This window comes from Antennarius striatus, chromosome 17, assembly GCF_040054535.1.
Source record: "Antennarius striatus isolate MH-2024 chromosome 17, ASM4005453v1, whole genome shotgun sequence".
NCBI classification, from domain to species: domain Eukaryota; kingdom Metazoa; phylum Chordata; class Actinopteri; order Lophiiformes; family Antennariidae; genus Antennarius; species Antennarius striatus.
In genome coordinates this window covers 18,903,647-18,921,251 of record NC_090792.1, presented here as the reverse complement: position 1 = coordinate 18,921,251, position 17,605 = coordinate 18,903,647, and the positions used below count along the sequence as shown (strand labels likewise).

At 51.6% G+C, this 17,605-nt stretch overlaps 1 protein-coding gene across 1 annotated transcript in view; it reads right to left on the bottom strand.

The window, feature by feature from the left end:
* The window catches only part of syne1b (spectrin repeat containing, nuclear envelope 1b), a 53,706-nt gene that overhangs the window by 20,651 nt on the left and 15,450 nt on the right, over positions 1–17,605 (bottom strand). The window contains exons 43-86 of the mRNA XM_068339565.1: positions 17,366–17,548; positions 17,073–17,174; positions 16,790–16,993; positions 16,202–16,409; positions 16,003–16,115; positions 15,715–15,920; positions 15,495–15,644; positions 14,390–14,681; positions 14,143–14,315; positions 13,741–14,050; positions 13,501–13,665; positions 12,498–12,860; positions 12,266–12,402; positions 11,973–12,150; positions 11,714–11,896; positions 11,499–11,642; positions 11,018–11,173; positions 10,555–10,719; positions 10,309–10,481; positions 10,081–10,234; positions 9,861–10,004; positions 9,492–9,656; positions 9,091–9,408; positions 8,826–8,981; positions 8,560–8,730; positions 8,156–8,482; positions 7,924–8,076; positions 7,578–7,745; positions 7,324–7,500; positions 7,078–7,224; positions 6,867–6,992; positions 6,601–6,777; positions 6,248–6,513; positions 3,775–5,935; positions 2,729–3,066; positions 2,510–2,654; positions 2,210–2,428; positions 1,696–2,130; positions 1,464–1,619; positions 1,231–1,383; positions 968–1,150; positions 751–888; positions 364–672; positions 97–279 (exon numbers count right to left, since the gene is read on the bottom strand). Of these exons, the coding sequence (XP_068195666.1) occupies positions 97–279; positions 364–672; positions 751–888; positions 968–1,150; positions 1,231–1,383; positions 1,464–1,619; positions 1,696–2,130; positions 2,210–2,428; positions 2,510–2,654; positions 2,729–3,066; positions 3,775–5,935; positions 6,248–6,513; positions 6,601–6,777; positions 6,867–6,992; positions 7,078–7,224; positions 7,324–7,500; positions 7,578–7,745; positions 7,924–8,076; positions 8,156–8,482; positions 8,560–8,730; positions 8,826–8,981; positions 9,091–9,408; positions 9,492–9,656; positions 9,861–10,004; positions 10,081–10,234; positions 10,309–10,481; positions 10,555–10,719; positions 11,018–11,173; positions 11,499–11,642; positions 11,714–11,896; positions 11,973–12,150; positions 12,266–12,402; positions 12,498–12,860; positions 13,501–13,665; positions 13,741–14,050; positions 14,143–14,315; positions 14,390–14,681; positions 15,495–15,644; positions 15,715–15,920; positions 16,003–16,115; positions 16,202–16,409; positions 16,790–16,993; positions 17,073–17,174; positions 17,366–17,548 (10,674 nt within the window). The remainder of the gene's footprint in view (positions 1–96; positions 280–363; positions 673–750; positions 889–967; positions 1,151–1,230; positions 1,384–1,463; positions 1,620–1,695; positions 2,131–2,209; positions 2,429–2,509; positions 2,655–2,728; positions 3,067–3,774; positions 5,936–6,247; positions 6,514–6,600; positions 6,778–6,866; positions 6,993–7,077; positions 7,225–7,323; positions 7,501–7,577; positions 7,746–7,923; positions 8,077–8,155; positions 8,483–8,559; positions 8,731–8,825; positions 8,982–9,090; positions 9,409–9,491; positions 9,657–9,860; positions 10,005–10,080; positions 10,235–10,308; positions 10,482–10,554; positions 10,720–11,017; positions 11,174–11,498; positions 11,643–11,713; positions 11,897–11,972; positions 12,151–12,265; positions 12,403–12,497; positions 12,861–13,500; positions 13,666–13,740; positions 14,051–14,142; positions 14,316–14,389; positions 14,682–15,494; positions 15,645–15,714; positions 15,921–16,002; positions 16,116–16,201; positions 16,410–16,789; positions 16,994–17,072; positions 17,175–17,365; positions 17,549–17,605) is intronic.

Genomic DNA, 17,605 nt, shown 5'->3' with positions numbered 1-17,605 from the left:
GATGAGAACACGACATCCATGCTGACACACCCCGCCTCTGCACTGAATGCTGTGTCATACCCATCTGCACTGGACCAACAGCTCCCCCTACTGCACCTGCAGTATATTGCACTGCTGAATGGCCACATGCTGCAGCTGGCTGGCTTCCTGCTGCAGACGCAGCGCCGTGCGACAGATGGCCAGGTTGGGCATCACCTCCTCCGGCACCAGCAGGGCGCTCTGGCACCGCTGCACCGCCTGCACCTGCTGCTTGAAGCTCTCCATGTCCGCCAGAAGTCGCTGCACAGACAAAGTTTGCGTCACGTGAAGCATGAAATGTGCCGCGTAAGCAGAAACGGTGCCAGATTAGGGATTATTCGTTACTTGTCTCTGTGCCAGCTGCTCTTTGAGGCTCTGGCGCGCCAGCTCCGGTGAGGTCAGCGTGGCTTGGACCTGCTCCAGCGCCACATGCAGCGCCTTAACTTCACACTCCAGGGCTTCCATGCTCTTATTTGCGTCCTCCAGGTTCTCCAGACGTATCTTGGTGCTTTGCTGGAGCTCCTCGGTGTGTCGGCTGAGCTCGCAAACCTGCTGGCTCATCGACTCCACCTGCAGCACCTCGGACAGAAGCTCCACTTTCTCTGCCATTGATTCCAGATCTCCGTGGAGCTCACGAGACTCACGGAGGACCCCCTACGCCCAGGGCAAGAGTCCATGAATGGAGCGTAACGTCTGCTACTGGAAAGGGTTGAATCCCTGCGACGGACTCACCTGGTACATCCGTATCTGCTCCTGCAGATGGACGGAGGAGTTCCAGATGACGTTGGCCCTCAGCAGGCTCTTGGCTTTCTCCGACCACCTCACGATGAAGTCCAGCATCTCGTTGTACTCGTCTAAATAGCAGACAGCCTGAGGGACGGAGACGCCCGGGGCGCGACGTTAAAGCGCAAAACAGGAAGGTGACTTGTTTCTGTAAAAGAAGGCAAACCTTCTTGAGCCAGTTGTTCCGACAGTCTGCCAGCCGGGTGGAGTGGTGATGCATCTCCGACAGCTTGCTGATGGCGTCGCCGAGCTGTTTGGCCAGCAGAGGATTCCTGCGACCGAACTCCTGCACGGCGACGTCCAGCTCCGACAGGACGCGACCGCAACAGTCCAAATCCTCGGCCAGGCTCTGAGGAAGAGGAAGGAAACGTGTCTGAAGTCATATCCTGACAGCGACAGTAACTTTGAGACCAATCAGAAACAATCTACCTTGACCTCATCTTTGGCGTGATCGACATCGGGAGACTTTTCCTTGAACTTTTCGGAGACCGCTTTGAGTTTCTCCGAGACGTCGTGGATCCTGGAGCTGAAGTCCTCTTTGATTTCTCTGGTTCTCTGAATTTCTCTCTCTTTAGAAAGAACCTAGAACCCGTGAAGACGTGTCAACAAACGGAAAATCATCAAAACAATCCAGATTCTCCTGACGCTTAACGTTTAACTACCTGATCCTCGATGGCGCCCAACGCCAGCGAGACCTCGGCCAGCTGCATGGAGATTTCAGACGGCAGGATGGTGTAGAGGTCCAGGTATTTGCTCTGTTGCTGCTCCGCTAGTTTATCCACATTCTGGCGATACGTGATCACGTCTCCGTGTACGATCTGAACACAAGACGCCAACAGAATCTCCTGATTGCAACATCCTGGGATTTAAATTTCTTTTTGACACTGGACTCACCTCCAGCTCCTGCAGCAGCGAATCGATGTCGGGCGTGGGATTGAGCAGAAGCTCCCTGCTCTCCTGAATCCAGGCTTTCACCACGCTGAGCTCCTTCTCCACCTCCTCGCGGTCCCTCAGCTCCTGCGCCGCCTGAGCCCGTTTGATCCTGGACTGAGTCAGGAGGTTTTCCATTTGGTCTTGCGCGGCTCGGATCTCCTTCAGGCCAGGCAGCTCGTCCTGCTCGTTGGTGGGCGAGGGCACCTCCACGTCGTGCAGCAGGCTGAGGGCGTACTGACGCAGCAGCATCAGCGATGACAGCTCCCGCTCCAGGTCCTGACTCAGCAGGTCGTGTTGGTCCAGCAGAGACTGCAGCGTGGCTTTGGAGGCCTTCTCCACAGTGCTGTCGGGGAAACGACTCTGGAGCTCGTCGGAGACGGCTCTCACCTTTACCATCTAGACGACAAGGAGATGAAACCTGATCTGCGTGTAGAAAAAGACGCGTTATTCATTATCATTCTACGTGTCAGCTTACCTTCTGCCTGAAGGTCCTCCATTCCTGCGCCGTGTCCTCCAGCACCCTTTCCTGTCCACGCGCCACGCTCCGTAGGCGCGTCCAGCGCTGCCACACGGTGGTCATGGAGCGACTGATGGTGGCCTTGCTGGCGTCGCTCCCCACCAGCTCCAGCTGGGCGGCCTGCTCCTCCAAGCCGCTCAGCTTCTCATGGAAGCCATTGACCAGCGATACGAGAGACTGAAACGACGCCAGGGCGATGAGAAGCTGCGTTCTGAGCGTTCAGGGAGATGTTAGGGTTTGGAAAATGAGTTCTCATACCCGATGGCTGCGCAGCTTGTCTTCAGCTTCTTGGCTGGTGGCTGCCTTCGCCGTGGAAAACTCCGTCAGCTTCTTCTCCGCTTCATTCATGAGCTCGATGACGGTCTGCCGCGCCTCCTGGTACGACTTCCATTGAGCCACGCAGCTAAGAAGAAGGATGACACGCCATTACGACTCAAACAAAACTGTTTCTAGCAGCGCTACCTCCGTCTTCTCTACCTGTGGAGGACATCCTGGTGACATTGAAGCTGATCCCGGACCTCCACCCCCCTCTGCTTGGCCGATTCCACACTGACGTGGAGCTGCTCCTTCGCCGTGGGGTTGACGAGGTTCTCCAGCTGCGGCAGGAGCGTCTGCAGCTCCTCCAGATGGAGGAGGAACTCCTGCTCCGTGGCCATGATGTCCACCTGCTGCTGGAGACACTCCTCGTAGTTCTCCACGTCCACACCCAGGCTGGCTTGCTGCAGGAAGGACACGGCGTCCTCCAGCCACTCGCAGGCCGACTGCATCCTGAAGTGGTACTTCTGGCAGAGCACCAAGGCGTCCTCCAGCGTGATCTGTCCACAGAACCAGTACGGGTTCGATATAATACAGTCATCCCTCGCTTGTTCGCGCTTCAAGATGCATGGCTTCACCACATCATGGATTTTTAGTAGGTAGTAACGTGTCAAACTCAAGGCCTGGGGGCCAAATGTGGCCCGCCGCATCATTTTATGTGGCCCAAGAGAGCATAAAAGGTCAGAGTCTAAAAATAAATCAATCAATCAAAAGTGTGCTTTGAACAAAACTACATTTCCCACAATGCCGCAATGAAGCCCATTTTAACGTTGACATTTAACATTGGAAAATAATGTCCTAACTTGTGTTTGATGTTATTTTTCTTTATTCATTGATAGTTTTATCCTGGATTGATTAGTAGTTACATTTGATTTGCATTATATTGAGTTGCATTTAGTGACATTTATTAGTTACATCTAGCCCTTTGAGGACAGACATTATGCTGATGTGGCCCTCGGTGAAAATGAGTTCGACCCCCCTGTGTAGTGTTTTAAACAGTTGATAGGAGTGTGGGAAAAGGTAATACAGATATAAGGGGTTCATAAATGTTCAAATTACCGTAAATAATAAAATAAATAGTTTGTCGCTCTATCGTGGAATTTGATTTTTCACGGGTGGTCCTGGAACGCTTTAACCGCGAGTAACGAGGGATCACTGTAAACACATCATCATCGTTCTCCTGACTATCGGACGTGACGCCGTCTCACCTGCTTGGAGCTCAGAGCTTTCTGAACGTCCGCCTGCAGCTTGGCCATTTCCTCCAGGCTGGTGTCCAGATGCAGCGGCACCAACTCGTTGGCGGAGGTGTATTTCTGCTTCTCCCTGCTGCTCAGAGCGGCCACGATCCTCAGCCGCGACTGGACCTCCTCCTGCATGATCTGCTGCTTCCTGATCTCCTCCTGCACCTTCTCCACCCTCACGTCCACGATCACGGCGCAGCCCAGCTCGTCCTTGACCTGCTGCAGCCAATCCAGCGTCCTCTTCATCTCCGTCTCGAAGTCTTTGCTTTGGACGAAGCGGTTCTCGCACTCTTCGATCAGCTCGCCGACCGCCGCCTGCAGGGATCGCAGCTCCTCCCTCCAGAGCACCACCTGTTCTTTGGACGCGTCGTGGGCTGCTTGCTCCACGCGAGGCGCCAGAGTGTCCATCTGCTCCATGAGTCTGGACAGGTGAGAGTTGGCGCTCTGGAGACTCCCCGCCAGAGCGTGGTAGTTCTTCAGCCGCTCCTCAGCCGACTGCGTCTCGGCGTTGACTTTCACCAGCTGCTCTTTGGTGGCCTTTAACTCGGAGTCGACCTGCAACGCCATCGCCTTGTGGTCCTCGAACGACTCCAGGGTCTCGTCTAGATGCTCCACTTTCTGCTCGATCAGCCTCTTGAGGCCGTTGTAGAGGCTCACCAGTTGGGTCATTTCCTCCGGGCGCCACGGCTGACCGGTGCTACGGAAACCTTCTTTCTTCTGGTTGAGCTCGCTCACGGCTAAGCCCAGGGTGCTCAGGTCGGCCTGGATCACTTTGTAATCGCTCTGCAAGCTGACGACTTCCTCCGTTTGCAGCCCCACCGGCTGCGCGTCCAGACCGTTGAACTGCTCCTCCAGCTCCTTCAGCGCTTTGTGAGTGACGTCGATGAACGACGTGTACTCGTTTCTCGTCAGAATGGCCTGCTGGATCTTCTCCTGCTTCTCTTTAGCCAGCGCCAAGATGCTGTTATACTGCTGGGGGAGGTTGTTGAGCTTCTCGTCCAGGTAGCAGTGGTCCACTTCATTCAGACTGGGTAAGATTTCCTGCCCGGCTCTTTGCACGATTAGGAGAAGGTTCTCATACTCGATTGCCTGCTCCACGATGTGTTGATACTTCAGCAGCTGTGCTTCTAACTCAGCGTCTCCCACCATCAGGTTGATCTCAGGGAAGGTGACGATATCGGCTTGTTTTATCCACAGGCAGATTTTCTCCAAATCGGTCTTGAAATATTTCCTGGAAACAAAAACTTTTTCGAGCTCCTGAAGTTTTTGTCCGCATCGATGCAACGTTTTGTCGAAGATGCTCTGCAACTCCTGCAGCTTGGTGAGAATCTCGTTCCTCTCCTCCTCGCTGGCGTCCCTCATCAGATCCCTCCCCTGGGACCACAGGGAGGTCATCTCGCTCTGGTAGGCTTTCAAACTGCTTTGGATGTTCCGGCACGTTCGGACCTGCTTGGCCAGGTCGTCTGGCAGCAGAGCGATGTACTCCTCCGCCTGGGCCTTCTTCTCATTCTGCTGCACCCAGGAAATAGACAGGCTCACCGCCATCAGGAACTGGGTTCTCTCGGTGAAAGCCTTGCTGAGGTGTTTTCGTCGCTGCGCCACTTTCACGCTCAGGGATTCCACCTCGGACTGAGTGTCTGCGATCAGCTGCTGCAGGCGTTGGCGTTCGCTGAGGCCCAGTCGGGCCAGAACCCGATCGGCGTCGGCCATCGCCTGCGACAGGAGCAGCTGCTTGGCCTCCAGCTCGCTGCAGATGCTCAGGTGGTCGAACAGGAAGCTCTGCGCCAGCTCCGGAGGAGGACTCATCTTCATGGCTTCCGAAAGCGCCGGCTGCTGCTCCTCGGCCCAATCACGGGCCTCCCTCAGCCGCGCCTCCACCTGGATCATGTCCTCCAGGGTCACCACCGAGTCCTGGATTTTCCTCTCGATGAGGTTTTGCATCTGAGCCCATCGCTGCTCAAAGTGGCTGATCTGTTCTTTTACCAGCTCTTTGTCGTCCAGGTTCAAATGCTGGATGACCTTCTGTTTCTGTTCCTTAAGGTCCTCCAGAGTCCCTTTTTGCTCTTCCAGAGTCACCGCGAGCTTCCGTAACGCCTCCAAATGCTGAGAGGAGCTTTCAGCGTCCGTTCTGTGACACAAAAAACATTGACAGGGAATTTATAAGTGTTAAAGATTAAGACATAAAGATTACAGTAGTACCTTGAGATACAAGTTTAATGTGATGTCGTATCCATCCACCAACTAGCGGTGATGTCCTGGAGCACAGCTCGTACTTCGGATTTTCGCTCATAAGTCAAACAAAAATATTGACAGAGTGACGGCTCAAATAACTCGCTTCTCGAGGTTCTACTGTAGTTCGTCCAATACATGTGACTCGAGTCAAACCAACTGACACTATAAACCGTGAAAGCCCTAATCTGAAGCTGAGGTCCAAACACACCTGGCCAGATTGTCCCATTCTTTGGACACCTGTTCGAACAGCGCGTCCACAGCGGCGATGCAGTGGTGATATTCTCTGGACCGCCGCAGGTCCTCGTCTCTCTGGCTCTGCAGCCTGCTGGCCTGGAGACACAGATCCAGCCACGACTGGTTCAGACGGTCCAGCTCGGCGTGTTCTGGAGAGTCCTGTCCGCCGGTCAGTCTGCTCACAGTCTCCGCCATCCGGTCCAGGATGCTCTGTTTGGACTGGAGCTGCTGGCTGCATTCCTGTGTGAAGACACCCCAACCGTCAGCACATCTGTCTTTAATCCACTAATCCAAGCAGAACTGGACATCAACCGTTGGGTTTCATACCTTGGCTTGCGTCAGCATGTTTTGAGCTATCTTGGTCTCCAGCTCTGCGGGTCTCCTGGAGGAGCTGAGGAGCTGCTGCTCCATGTCCTGGAACAGGCTGCTCAGATCCTGCTTCTGCTCTTTAATCTCCCTCCATCCCTCCGACAGCTGCTGAGCATTGGACATCCGTTCCTCTATCTGAGACATTCACAGACACGACTTGTCAGTCTCACAACCAGCTAGCGATACGCGTCGCAGCCTCGCTCCGGAGGAGATAAAGTACCGACCGTGAGTTTGACCTGCTGGACCTGAGCTGCCGCCACCCGTACGGCGTCGTCGGACAGGTCGCACACAGAACACACCAGCTCCAGGTAGGTGCTGGCCTGCTCCTGAAGGGCCCGGTAATGCTTCACCTGCCAACGCAAAGAGAAAGAATGACCCCGAATGTCCAGAAGCAACCAATCAAATTCTAAATCTACGTCGTGTCGGACCCGCCACCTGCTTCAGCGCTTCCTGCAGACCGCACGGCCCCTGATCGTGGAGCTGAAGCTCCTCCTGCACGGCGGACAGCCAGGTTTGACACTGCTGCAGTGTGTCCTGATGGCTGACGTGTTTCTGGAGCTCGCGGTCCAGACTCTGGTACACCTGATGAAGAAGACGAGGCGTCATCGACTTAATTTGATTTAATTTTTGTGTGTGAAAGACATCTGATTAGGGAAAAAGCCAAAAGATTTTACTACTCACGCGCTGGGCCGTGCTGCAGATAGCGGAGTAGCTGTCTCTGGTTCCCTGCTGGTGGGCCTGGACCTGCTGGCTGATCTTCGCTTGAACCTGGTCTGTGCAGCTCGCAACGAGATCTTCTCCCTTCCGCTTCAAGCTGGTCAGACGATCCTCAAAACTGGCAATCTCCTCCATTATTGCCTGAAATTATTGCAGATTATAGAGAGTAAAGCAAGGAAGCGTCAACCACAGGTAATCTGGATTCCTGAGAAGCTCACCTTGTGTCGGGCCAGTTGCTGGGTGGCCATCTCCATACCGCTGGTCTGCATGGAGTCGGAGGTGACCAGTCTGTTGGACATCTGTAAAAGCCACTTCTCAACCTCCTGCAGTTCGCTGTTGTAATCCTCGTGCTCCTTCACCCACTCCACCAGGTTCAGGACCTGAGTCTGAAACAAAACACACAGCGGTCATGTTATTACCCGACACAACATTTAATCCGGAGGTTAGTTTCGTTTCAAGATATGACCTAAATAAATAATTAGAACTTGTTCTTGATAGACCGACTCAGAGGTTTGATCCAGAACAAAACTCGGAATAAAAGTCAGCATAAAAATGTGATCATACCTGAGCTGCCAGGCAGAGATCTTGGTAGTCCACCTGCATCTTCTTCAGGTTGTCGCTGATGGTGTTGTCCTGGACCGTATCAAGCAGCGCCTGTCCTTTGTCGAAGACAGATTTCAGCGCCGACTCGTGAGACTGCACCATCTGCTGGATGGTCTGCAGGAACACAAGGAGGGCGACATGTAGCAGATACATTCCAAACAGTCGTTCCTAGGTGAAGAAGCTAACCAGCTACCTTATACTTGGCCAGCTGAGCCTTCTTTTGATAGAGTTCAGCTTTCGGCTCAACGCCGGAGGCTAAAACTGCCCTGGTCTCCGTCAGCCACTGCGCCTGGGCCCTGTATTTGTCCAGGAAGTCTTTGGAAAGCGCGATGCATTTCTCCAGCGAGCTGTGCTCTGTGCGCAGAGCTTCCATCAACTCCTTCAGCTGGAGGAGACGGGAGTCCACCTCCTCCTTCAGCTGCTCCACCTCAGGCTCCTCCAGGAACATCATGGCTCGCTCCGTCTTCTCCCTCATGGTCTTCAGGTAAGCGTGACCCTGGTCCATGTCTGCCTGCAGAGCCTGAAACAGAGATGTTGTGTCATTAGCGCACCACAGCTAGCATTTAAGCTAACAATATGTGACTAATGTTAGTCCACCTCTAGTTTTTTCATCTTCCTCTCCATGGCAACGCGGTCCACTGCATCCACACTGACGGCCACAGCGCTGAAGTTATCCTGAGCTACGACAAGCCAGTCGGAGAAGACGCTGAAGATACTCTGCGCCTCCTCAATGCAGTACACCTCCTCCTGGAGCTGCTTGATCGTCTCCTGCAACGGAGAAGGGGAGGAAGAGGAGAACGTGGAGTCACGGCAGCTCCTCCATCTGTGTGTTTGTGTAATACTGGTGCACAAACGGGTGTTACCAGCAGCTGCAGGAGCAGGACGTGGTAGCGGGCTGTGATGTTGGTGGCTCTGGTGCTGATCCGACTGCTGATGTGGGTCTCATCCAGAACCTGCTGGGCCAAGACGCTGAGGCCTTCCATTTCCTCCTGATAAACCAGCACTTCCTCCTGCCAGCTCTGGTCACCAGGAGCATTAGAGGAGTCAGTCGTGCAGGAAAAGCAATTTAAAAACAACATTTAATGAAGCACCAACAGTTCCGTGACCCTTGACCTCTGTGACACTGACCTTTATCAGCTGGAGTTGGGCGTCTTTGGTGGCGCGGTCGGACCGCCGGTGGCCACGCAGCTGCGCTTTGGTCTCCATGCCTCTCAGCCAGCTGTCCAGACGCTGGAACTTCTGCTCCATCTGCCGGAGTTTGGCCAGAGCGCTGTTGAGCTGAGCCCTGGTGTCGGACAGCCGCGCCTGATACAGCCTCCACTCCTGCTGCAGCGTCTCCAGGGATCGGTCCTCGATCTGCGGCGGGCCCCAGGGCGTCACCACCTCCCGACTCACCAGCAGGGTGTTGAGCAGAGCGTGGCCCTCGGTGCAGTGCAGCTGCAGCTCCTGGAGTCACGCGGATATTAAAGCGTTAGCTTAATAGGAGCCATATTAGCATGTCGTGTGGTATTTGCGACGTAGTTTCAGACCTGCAGCTTCTGCAGGGTCTCCTCCAGCATATCCACGTCGCCCTCCAGCTGGGTGTAGCAGCCCAGCTTCTCCTGCTCCTGTTCCAGCCAGTCCTCGAAGGCGTGGAGGCCCCGCTGGTACTCCTGGTGGGCTTTCACCAGCTCCGCCGCTCGGCCGACAGCCGCCTGCGGACGGGAGGAAGCTTTTTTGATTACAAACCTCTATTTCCTCCTAAATTTAACCAGTCACCAGTCAAAACGTTTGCCCACCCCTAACTTAAATTAAACTTCATAGGAATTAGCTTTAGGTGGCATCTAAAGTTTCCGTTGAACCGACAGTGAATAAACAGCAGTGACTAATGAAATCGAAAAGCTGTCGTGTTTTGTCACCAGGGCGTTGTCTTTGATAGCGTTGTAGCGCTCCTGCAGGTCCTGGAGCTCCAGCTGGGTCACAAAGTTCTCTGAGATGCTGGAACTCTTGGCGGTGATGGTGTCCAGCAGGGTGCTGTGGCTGAGGACGTCTTCATGCAGCAGCTGAACCACAGACCGGAGGCGTTAGAATCGACCAGCGGTTATATTTATGTGAGTCGCTCCTAAACTCTAACACTACCTTGGCTTGGCTCAGATGAGCCGTCTTGTCTCTCATCTCTGGACACTGTTTCTCACTGGGGTCCAGACTTTCCTCCACTCGCTCCACCCAGGACACAAACTGGCGGACGTCCTCCTGGTAACTGGTCCACTGGGACAGGGAACCCTCCAGCTGACTGGTTGGTAAGATAAAACCGGTACTTGTTAGGTTCTGTGCGGACGCTACAGCTGACATGCTAACAGTGCTAACCTTTTACACTGGATGGAGGCGGACAGCAGGGCGTCCCAGGTGTCCTTCAGGTCCTGGATTTGTTCCTGGACTGCAGGAACTCCCTCAGCGGAGGTGTTCCTCTGAACCGACTCCCCCCTGGTGATCAGCATCTTCAGCTGGATCTCCTTCTCCTGGCGGGCCGTCAGCAAAGCCTGGAGCAGCAAACGCGATTATCTACACCCCCCACAATGCAAAGCGGTAACTGTTCCTGAGAAACTGTTCTACCTCCAGTTTGATCATCCTGCTATCGAGGACGTTTTTATCGGCGGTGGGGGCGCAGTACGTCTGCAGCATGTGGCTGGTGTCGGCCACCCAGTTCTGCAGCTCCTTCAGGCCCTGGGAGAACAGCTGGTGCTCGGAGACGATCCGATCGATCCGCGACGCCTTCTCCTGCAAACGTTATGGCGATAGGTGTCAGAGACAAAACCGCAGTCTGGTTTTTTTTGTTTTTTTTACACAAGCAGATATTCTGATGATTAATAAAGGATTTAATCTATCTAATAAAGAGATTGAGACTACCAAAAGACAGGAATTACAGTTAAATCTTGGGGAGTTAGTACCATCACTGTTTATCATCTGTAAAACAATCAATCACAGCTCCGTCCAGTCTGTCTTCTCACCAGCTCCACACCCCCACCCCCCCACACAAGAAAAGCCCCAGTGCACCGGATGGTGGGGATTACTGTACCTTGGTGAGGTTGGTTAAAGCTAGGTACTGAGCAGAGAGCTGCGAGACGCGGTGTACAAAACCCTTGCCGGCCGTGTGTTCGTCCCACAGCAGCTGGGCCTTCTCTCTCAGCCTGTTCAGCTGAATCTCTTGAGAGGCTAACTCCTCAAGCACAGACTGGAAGAGCACAAGCAGGTTATCAAAGAGGCATGCGAGCCGACACGGACACAAGACTTCAGACAGGCTGAGGGGTTTAGAGATGGCGACACGGCTACAAGAAGCAGATGAGATATTTGGTCGATGTTACTGTTAGCGTCTGCAAAACAGCTGGCAGGCAGTTTTAAACAGTTAATAGCACCTAAAAGCAAATCTTGGTGTTAATCGATATGAGAGAAGCTGTTAAGAAGGCATGAAAGATGGCAGGAACGCTGCTGCTGAAACAATAAGGCAGAGCTGGGATGGTGCGTGAACACGGCGGCGGCTCAGACCTCAGGTTTCGTACCTGCAGCTTGTGGAGCTCCAGCTTCTTGGCGGTGAGGTCGTGTAGCCGCGTGCTACTTTCCTGCACCGCCAGCTCGGTGGCGTTCAGACACTCCTGAAGCGGCTCGGCGCTGGCCTCGAAATCCTTCATCTGAGACAAAAGGTTCTGGAAGACACGAGATTCTGAGCGTCTGAAGGCTCATTCATGGGTAGACGGACTTGTGAACGGACGCCCACCTGCAGGCTGGTCTCTCTGTTGTGCAGGCTGGACATCATGTTTTTCCAGTCGTCTCTGACGGTGTTCATTTTCGCCCGAACCGCATCAGCTTTGTCTTTAACCGCCACGCTGGCGACCAGATCGCCGTTCACAACCACGGCGTTCAGTTTGGACTGACCATGATCTCTGTCGCTCAGAAACTCCTGAGGAGAGAACGGATTTATCCACCGTGAAGACTCAAACTCGACTAAACGCTCCACAGGAGGACGTTATATCTACCTGAATCTTCTGCAGGCTCGCCGACGCCTCGCTGAGACTCTGAGGAACGTCAAAGCACTTCGCCGTGTTGATCTTGGCGTTCACCAACCATTGCTGGAACTCTCTGAAGGCCGAGCGAAAGCTTTGTTCGAGCAGCTTCTCTTTGCTCTGACACTCCCGAGTCGCCTGGAGACTCAGACTGGAAGAAAGTCCATTTTTAAGTTCTTTTTTGTTTTGTTTTGCTTCCTTACAGTTGACTGTGGTTGATTTGAGAAGGCTTTTAAATTCAGGTTTTCAGATGGGAACATCCTCACCTGTTGTATTCTTTAATGAGCGCAGACACTCTCTCAGACTGAGAGCCCATGTCTCTGGAGAATCGACACAGATTGTTCAGTTGAGTCTTCAGGCTCTCTGATGTGGGCTCAGCGTTGGAAAGTTCCTCCAAAGTTTCCTGCAAGACAACCAACCAGAACATCAGGATCACACACACACATCACTTTTCTCCTGCGTCAGCGCTGATTTCCAATCAATAGAGGCAGGACCGACCTTTGCTATCTGCCAATCTTTGACGGCATCCTCTCCATCCACGTCGGGTTTCCCCTCCCCTCGCCTCAAACGCAGACGCCAGTCCTGCAGCTGGCGTCCGAAGTCGTGCAGGTCCTGCTCCAGCTGAGCCGACCGGCTGTTGAATTCCTGTTCGGAGCTGGCGATCTGAGACAGGGCCGTCTCTAAGCTGGCTCGTGTCTGCAGGGCTCCGCGTTCCCACTGTTCCCACGACGACAGGAGGGCGGCTTCCTCTCGTTCCATCGCCTCGTAGCCTCCTGACCCGGTGTGATCTCTCGCCACGGCTCCGCATCTTTGGACGCGACTCAGCCTCTCTCTGCCTCGCTGCTTGGAGTCGAGCAGCTCCTGCAGAGTCAAAGAAAAGCTGGTTTGACAAATGAACGTTCGTCGCTTTTGTCCCCTTTCTTATCAGGATCAGGATGATCCAGATCCTCCAGTTACAAATACACTTGTAACTAACTAACTAATTAATTTAGTTAGTTAACTAATTAACTAACTAACCCACTAGGTTTTAAGCAAACTAGGCTCAAGAACTGGGTTTTTTAAACTATCTAGGTTTTAAACTAACCCACTACGTTTTGAACAAACTAATAAACCAACTAGGATTGAACTAAGAAACTAACTAACTATTTAACTACAGTAACTAACCCTAATTGGACAAATTAGGTTCTAAACTAACTAGATTTTGAACTAGTTTTTGAACTAACTAGGTTTTTAAACTAACTGCTAGGTTTTGAACTCGATAGTTTTTGAACTAACTAGGTTTTGAATTATTATTTAACATAAACAGTTTATTTATGTTATAATTTAATTATTATTTACATTTATTGTTTATGTTTACACTGTTTACACTCTATGTTTGCACTTTTACACCAATCCTGCTTTATGGGCTTTCGATTGCCCCTTGGAGACTGATAAAGTTTTTTGAATTTGAATACTTTATCAGAACGGTAAGACCTGGATCTCGCTGGTGTAACTTCCTCACCTGCACCTTGGACAACTTTCTTTTGATGGATCCTGAGTCTCCTGACAGGTCCGACCAGCGCTGGAGTTCCTCCTTGGCTGAAACCAGCCAGTCGTTGAAGTCTCTCAGCGCGTCGAGGTACTGCTCGTGCTCCGACACGACGCTCTGCATGGACTGGACTTTACCCTTTGAGGAGGAGAAAGTCGCTGTCAGCACCAACAAGTACGTCTGAGATGTTCAACCAACTACGATCCAGCCCACCTTCACAACGGCTGAGATATCAGCAAAGTGAGCGTTGAGCTCTCCCCTCAACTCCGGTCCAAAGGACTGGTCGCCGGTTTTCTCGTACATCTCCACCGCTTTGTCGGTGAGGCGCGACAGCACTGCCGTGTGAGCCCCCACGTCCGCCTGGATGGCCCTGAAGCGCTCCAGCAGGGCGGACTTCTCTTTGAGGCCCGGCTGCTGAGGCAGAGTGGTCCCCAGCTCCTGCTCCACTGACTCCATCCACTGCTGCAGCTGGACTTTACTCTCCTGGAAGCTGGTCCACTGGGCCACCGTCCACTCCAGACGACTGGAAGCCATGACATTTGATAGGAAACGGCGAGTCAGGTGGGGGCATCTCCTGTATGCTTCGTCTTGAAGGTTCTGCGGGGGGTTTCCTACCTGTGGGAGCTCATGGACGTCATCAACATGTTGGCCCAGGCATCCTTCAGGCTCTGCAGCTGTGAGCAGATCACCTCCTGCCCCTCCATTCTGTTGTGTTTCAGAACCTGTTCTCCTTTCCCTACGGTCATGTTGAGCTTCACCTCAGCTTCACCTTTCATCAGCAGAATATCCTGCATGTGGACAAAAAACAAGACTGAGCAAAAAGTTTCTGAATCGAATACCTTTGGATGTGATTCCTACCGACCTGTACGAGACCCAGCCTCTTCTCCAGGGTCTCTTTATTGCCGACTGTGCTGTTGAGGGATGCCAGGCGCTCCTGGACTCCGTTCAGCCAGGTCCAGGTGGTCTGCAGGGTCTCCTCAAAGGCCTGCTGCTCCTGTAACGTTAGCTGGCAGCTACGTAGCCGCTCTCGGACACGCCTCAATAGGGCCTGGTGCTGCGACTGCAGCTGAGCCGAGACCCTCATTTCGCTGCCGTCGCCTCGACCGCCTTCGTTCAGGGCCTGGCCCTCCTGACAGAGGCGTTCAAAGGAATCCCTGAACCAAAGGAAGTAAAATAATAGAAGCAGTTAGAAGGAGCACCACGGATTCAAAATCTAGTTAAATGATGCCCAGCCTGGGTGCAAAGTTCAAGTTAAATTCAAATTCAGCATCAGTCAAACGTTAAAATGAAGATAACAGTGTGAATATAAGATGCTAGGAACATGTACAACAACTCAGTCTGAGTCAAAACAGAATGGACTCAAAGAAAAAAAGTAATGAATTAAAAAAAAATTTTTCAGATCAAATAAATTTAATTTAAAAAATGTTTTTTTAATTAAATTTAAAAAAGAAAAGAAAAATTAAATTACATTAAATTAAATTAAATTAAAAAAGAATTAAAGAAATTCCGGCCTAGACCAGCATTACACTGGATCGATGTTTTCAAAGTCAATGTATAGACCAGTCTGTCAGAGCGTGGGAAAAGGTCATACAGATGTAAGGTGGTGTGATATCAGTGGGCGGAGGATTCATAAATGTTTAAATTGTCGTAAATAATAAAATCAAAAAATTGGTCGCTCTATTGTGGAGTTCCTTAATTGCGAGGGCGCACTGTATATGACATAAACACACTTTATGTTAAATGATAATTTAAAAACTTTTTTTTTTTTTAGTTTAGAACCTAATTTGTTCAAAATCTAGTTAGTTCAAAAACTAGTTAGTTTAAAACCTATTCATTTGGTTTTAAAATCTACTTAGTTAAAACCTAGTTAGTTACTTTGATGGAAGTTGTATTCTGGTTGGATTTATTCCAGTCATTCGTCTTTGGACATAATCCGTGCCAAAGTTTCCTCACTGGGTTCCACAAACCTTTCTTTGAGCACTTCCTGCTGATATTCCTCCACCTGCTCGAGCGCAGCCCTTTCTGGGCCTCGTTGGTTGGCTTCAAGAAGATCGGTGGTCAGCCTCTTGTCCATGTGCTCCAACCACCGGCGGAGCTTCTTCAGGCGACCCTCAAACCTACGGGGAATTCCCAGAGTTGATAAACGGATTAAAGGATATTTGCGGCAAAGCGGTTTGAGTCTCTTACCCCTTCATGAGCGAGGCGCTGTCCTCCAGGATCTGCTGGTTCTGTCTGCACTGCTCCACAAAGCTGTCCCAGTCCTGCTGAATGGAGGACAGGTGCTGCTGGACCTGCCCGGCGCTGGCTTTGGGCAGATGGAGCAGAAGCTTCTCCCCCTCCTCGCAGACCTGCGTCAGGCGTACCTCACCTTCCTCTACACGATCCATAGCGCCCTGGAAAAGACCCGCCATTTCCAGGTTTAGGAATCAGGTGTTTTGGTTGCGGATGAATCCACATGTGCAGCATCGCTCTTACTTTTAACTTTTGTAGTTTGCGTTCGACGATCTGAGTGTCTCCAGATCGGTCAGAGCATTCTTTTACAATCTCCCTCTGATCCGAGAGCCAACGATGGAACTCTTGAACCAGATCTGAGGGAAACACAAAGAATTCAGCTTCTATTGTGGATCCAAACTATGTGAGTGAAGCCACACAACAACATGTAAAGATGTCCCACCATTGAACTGCTGCTGGAGGCAGTTCTGCAGGGACGCCAGCGTCCTGGCAGAGAGTTGGTTCACGGACTCGTAGGTCTTGATGAGGTCGGTGAGAGCTGATCCCAGACCAGCCAGCTCCTCCGACGGGTATTTCCTGCACAGCGTGTTGAGGCTCTCTCTGGTGGAGTCGATGCTCCCCTGCTGGTTCTGCAGTTCTTTCTGGAGGTCCTTTAAACACAGAAAACTACTTTAGCAAGAGTCCAACCTGCAGGTGGTTAGCATAGCTTAGCGTTAAGACCGGAAACATGAGAAAATGGAATGAATATGATTGTTTAATCATATTAAAACTCTATTGATTGCCACCTTTAGAAGGAGCTGTTGCATTTCCAGTCAACATTTTAAATCTAAAGTAATGACTAATCTTTATGGGATAGCGCTTAATACTCAGAACATTTCCTGTCTTTATGGTAAATGGAGAAAAATCCTTATATCTTCTTGAAATTTAGCACATTTTCAGTCTTCATGGAACCCAATTTATTCTCATTGAAGCTTTGAGTCGAAACATTTACTTAACCGTAGGACACATTAGGGATTTTGGGCTTCTTCACCTTCACTCTGCAGATGTCCTCAGGATCTGATCCAGTGGGAGATGAAACCAGGGAGTCCTCCATACTCTTTAGCCACGCAGACATCTGGGAAATGTAGTCCTCCAGCTGTTTCTTCTGGAAGGTGAAGTCCATGAGGTTCCCCTTGGCCTGCTCGTGGAGCTTCACGACTGTGCCGATCTTCTTACGGAGGTCATTCTCCAGCGCCTGGTGGGAGGAGAATAAATGTAACATACAAAAAAAAAAAACCAACAACATTCAGAAACACAGAACAGATGAGATTCACCTGTACTTTAGCCGGAGTCTCCTGACATTGACTGAACTTCTTCAGCTCCGACACTCGTCTCTGCAGGGCTTCGATATTCTGCTCCTTCTCAACCATTTCCACCTGTGGAAACATCAATAATCCGTGACCGCTCCAACACACTCCCTATCGTCCATATAGTCAGTTAGGCTAGCTATCTGTGCTAACTAACGTTACATTAACGTTTGTACCCGTCCACCAGCAGATTAACACCTCCTCCTGGGTGGTTATACTGATAAATGAAATGCTTGGTGTATTTTCTTATCTCTGATGACCTGTATGGCTGACAGCCTTCCCGACACCTTCTGACTGTCGTTGAGGTTGTTCAGGCTCTCGTTCAGTTCAATCACACAACCGCCCGACCAGTTGTCCACGTCCTCGCTGATTTTACGCACATCTTCCCACAATCCCATGCACCGGTTCAGGCGATCGATGTTCTCGTCGATCTTCTCTGACACCTGACAGAAGGAGACGACGGCTTGATGCTACAAAAAGCTATTAAATTTACCATGAAG